We start from the raw sequence: 3577 nt of genomic DNA, 5'->3' as shown, positions 1-3577 counted from the left end.
TTTATAAGCTATAATCAGCAGGACCGGGCGGTAATTCGGTATTATCGTTTATCGCCAGTTCAGTGGGATCATATGGTGATGATGTGATGAAATTTGGGATATTGTGATGCACAATTCTGCTGTTTAAACTGACAATAACAAGCTAATTTAATTTTAAACCTTTGACAAAATGAGGTATGAAACATTGTAAGGAATATTATTTGAACATTTCCTAACACTACTATTCGGTTCAATGGGATGAATATTAACTTTTTACTATTTACCATGTCATTTTTCATACGTGAGCCATATCGTGATATATATCATATAGAAAATAATCCTGATGATTATCGTGATATTGATTTCAACCATATCGCCCAGTCCAGGACTAATCATGGATCAAGTAAAGGGGAAATCTACTAAAAATCAGTTGAACTACATTTTCATGTTGACAAAAATGTTTGTGACCTATATTCACAGACTGCATCGTGACGTAGTAGGATGAAGTCTTATAAAGACAAAAAAAAAATAGCATAAATGAGTGCTTTTAAATAGCCTATGTAAAATTTAATCTGGTGGTTGTTTGTCATGTGATGATCACCTACTGGAGGTCAAAGGTCACTGCTCTTCTTATTTACATTATTTAAATGTAATTGTAAGACTTTGTGATAATGTCTATAGACTTTAGTGTTGCTTCACCGTAAATGTAAATGGACGTTTGTTTGTTAGTTTGATATAAATCGTCCATTAGAATCGGTGTCGTCACTCTTCCTCCTCTTCATCCTCTTCCTCTTCTTCTTCTTCATCTTCTTCTCCGCAGGTCGGCAGCCCGGCCGCCGAAGGGGACGCGCTGCCGCTCCCGGTCGCCTTGTTCTCCTTCTTCCACTTCATCCTCCGGTTCTGGAACCAGATCTTGATCTGCCGCTCCGTGAGGCAGAGCGCGTGCGCGATCTCTATCCGCCGCCGCCGCGTGAGGTACCGGTTGAAGTGGAACTCCTTCTCCAGCTCGAGCGTCTGGTAGCGGGTGTAGGTCTGCCGCCCGCGCCGCCTGTCGGCACCTGCGACGGAGACACACACACACACACAGACACACACACACACACACACACACACACACACACACACACAGACACACAGGGAACAAGGAACAGGGAACAGGGAACAGGGAACAGGAATGAGGAAAGTAGGCTAAGTTTTAATGAAAAACAAATAGGTGTGGATAGATTCCTACTACACTACAGTGTGTGTGTGTGTGTGTGTGTGTGTGTGTGTGTGTGTGTGTGTGTGTGTGTGTGTGTGTGTGAATCAGTACCCTGCAAATACAGATTGTACCATAAGTGATTGCAACTCACTTTTTCCTGCTATTAATAGTAATTATTTTGACATAAAAGTGAAAATAAAAAACTTGTAATTGCCTCTTTCTGTATTCGTTTTTTCCACTAGCCACAATCCAAACCTGGTGGCCACTTGTTATTTACTCTGACACTAAATCCTCAACCCTACTTCCTTGTAAACACAAGTGAATTGGGGCTCGGTGAAGACTGTAAAGCAATTACTAAATGATGTGCTAGGTGAACTGTGGGTTTAGCTGCTGTCTAATGAGCCTGATCCAATATTTACCTCTCTGCTCACTCATGGAGATGTGATGGAGGGGAGAGAAACACACAGAAAAGGGAGTTTTGAGCTGGAAAATGATCAAAAAAAATCTGCCTGATGTTGGTTTCTGATGTGATGTGTGATCCGGTTCTGCAGCAGAACAGGACAGAGACTTGTTTTTATCTTTATTTTTGTATTGTTTTGTTCTATAGTTTGACAGTAGAGGGAGACAGGAAAGACAGAGAGAGAGAGAGAGAGAGAGAGAGAGAGAGAGAGAGAGAGAGAGAGAGAGAGAGAGAGAGAGAGGGGAGGGGGGATGACATGTGACAAAGAAGATTCAAACCCAGGATTTCGAGTTTACATGGAACAGACCTTGGAAGCCCAGAGCCTTGTTTTTTATCTTTAAAATGTGTAAAATATGTCTGCAATATTGATTCTGAAATATCAGCTATGCCATGTTTGAAGCAGGGCGGCAATGAAAAAGAGCTTTGCTGCTCTGTCTGCCCTCCCTGGATCAGAAAAACAGGTTGAAGAAACAGATAAATAAACTCCATCATGAGGCTGGGTGTCCAAAAGTGAAAATACTCATCTAAAAATACACTCTGGGCTTTTACTTTTATACTTTAAGTAAATTTAAGACCATGTGCTTTTATACTTTGAAATGGTACTTCAACTTTTACCAGAGCGTATTTTTTTTTAGAAAGTTGAAGCACCATTTCAAATCCTTTACTCAAGTCAAAGTATACAAGTAAATGGTTTTAAATCTACTTAAAGTATAAAAGTAAAAATCGTCCTCCAGTCATTTCTAATGTTCTAAACTGGTTTTCTGTTGAGCCTCAAACCGCTAACATCAACAGCAGGCCGATATCTGGAGTCACAGTTCCAGTTCAGATAAAACCTTCCACTGCTTTTCAAAATCGAATCTGTTTGTGTGAGTCAGATCACAGACAGATGAGTGAGACAGATGAGCCTCACAGAGCAGAGAGCCTGAGACACTTTCACACCACAGAAGCCGCCTGCTGGCCAGAGAGAAACTCCCAGACTCATCGTTTCCCCTTCAGATAATCCGGTAAAAAAAAAAAAAAGGTTGTTTTGCTGCGTTGAGGCAGTGGAGAGTTGGAGGGTTTGGTACAAAAGGGGCACAAGTGACTTTTTTGGCTTAAATTGAGTTTCATGAGCTCTTGCTGAGCTCTGTTTGATAAATCTGATCTGGTAAAAACAGCACATTTGTAGGATAATTGTAAACAAAATCAAAATAAAGAGGAAAATCCAAAAACACTCAAGTGAACACTATCCATAAAGTAAGTTTAAATTTGGTGGAAGAAGGTTGTAACTGCACTTCACAGCTTTTTATAGAACATGCAGTCCTGAGCAAAAGTCTAACCCTAGATTTTGTTTTATATAAATGTGGTCTTAGATGTTTATTTATTTGTTTTCTGCATTATTGTCAGTAGATGCTCTTTATAGTAGCCTACATTTTTGGATATTTAGAAACTTTTCACTTTCACATTATTTTTGAATCTTAATCTCTGTAAAAGTATCAGTGTTATGTTATGTTTTGAATAAAAATATGGGTAACACTTTCTATGAAGCCCGTGTCTATAATACATTATAATCATACTTACAACACATTATAATGCCATCATAATGCACTATAAGTATTGTTATAATCATGCATAGACAGTTATAATGTTTTTTTAACATTACTCATAATCTGTTATAAAGCTTTTTCATTTAAGTGGCAATGAAAAAGCTTTATAACAGATTGTAAGTAATGTGTTTATAATGTTATAAAACATTATAACTGTCTATGCATGATTATAACTATACTTATTAATGCATTATGATGACTTTATAATGTGTTATAAGTATGATTATAATGTATTATAGACACGGGCTTCATAGAAAGTGTTACCAAAATATGTTTTGTTTTGTCTCTGTTATAGGGAAATGTCACTTAGGTCCTTTTAGCTCTGAACCCTCAAATTCACACTTGAGACTG

General features: G+C 38.2%; 1 protein-coding gene across 1 annotated transcript in view; it reads right to left on the bottom strand.

The window, feature by feature from the left end:
• Positions 1 to 741: 741 nt before the first annotated feature.
• Positions 742 to 3577, bottom strand: part of hoxb7a (homeobox B7a) — a 9178-nt gene continuing 6342 nt past the window's right edge. The window contains exon 2 of the mRNA XM_071545251.1: positions 742 to 1037. Within this exon, the coding sequence (XP_071401352.1) occupies positions 742 to 1037 (296 nt within the window). The remainder of the gene's footprint in view (positions 1038 to 3577) is intronic.

This window comes from Centroberyx affinis, unplaced genomic scaffold (assembly GCF_046629955.1).
Source record: "Centroberyx affinis isolate AG114_WGS23_722 - 3 ecotype Tasmania unplaced genomic scaffold, CSIRO-AGI_Caff_v1 ptg004821l_1, whole genome shotgun sequence".
In the NCBI taxonomy this organism is placed as follows: Eukaryota; Metazoa; Chordata; class Actinopteri; order Beryciformes; family Berycidae; genus Centroberyx; species Centroberyx affinis.
Note: the sequence above shows the minus strand (reverse complement) of the source record. Positions and strands in the feature narration are given on the sequence as shown.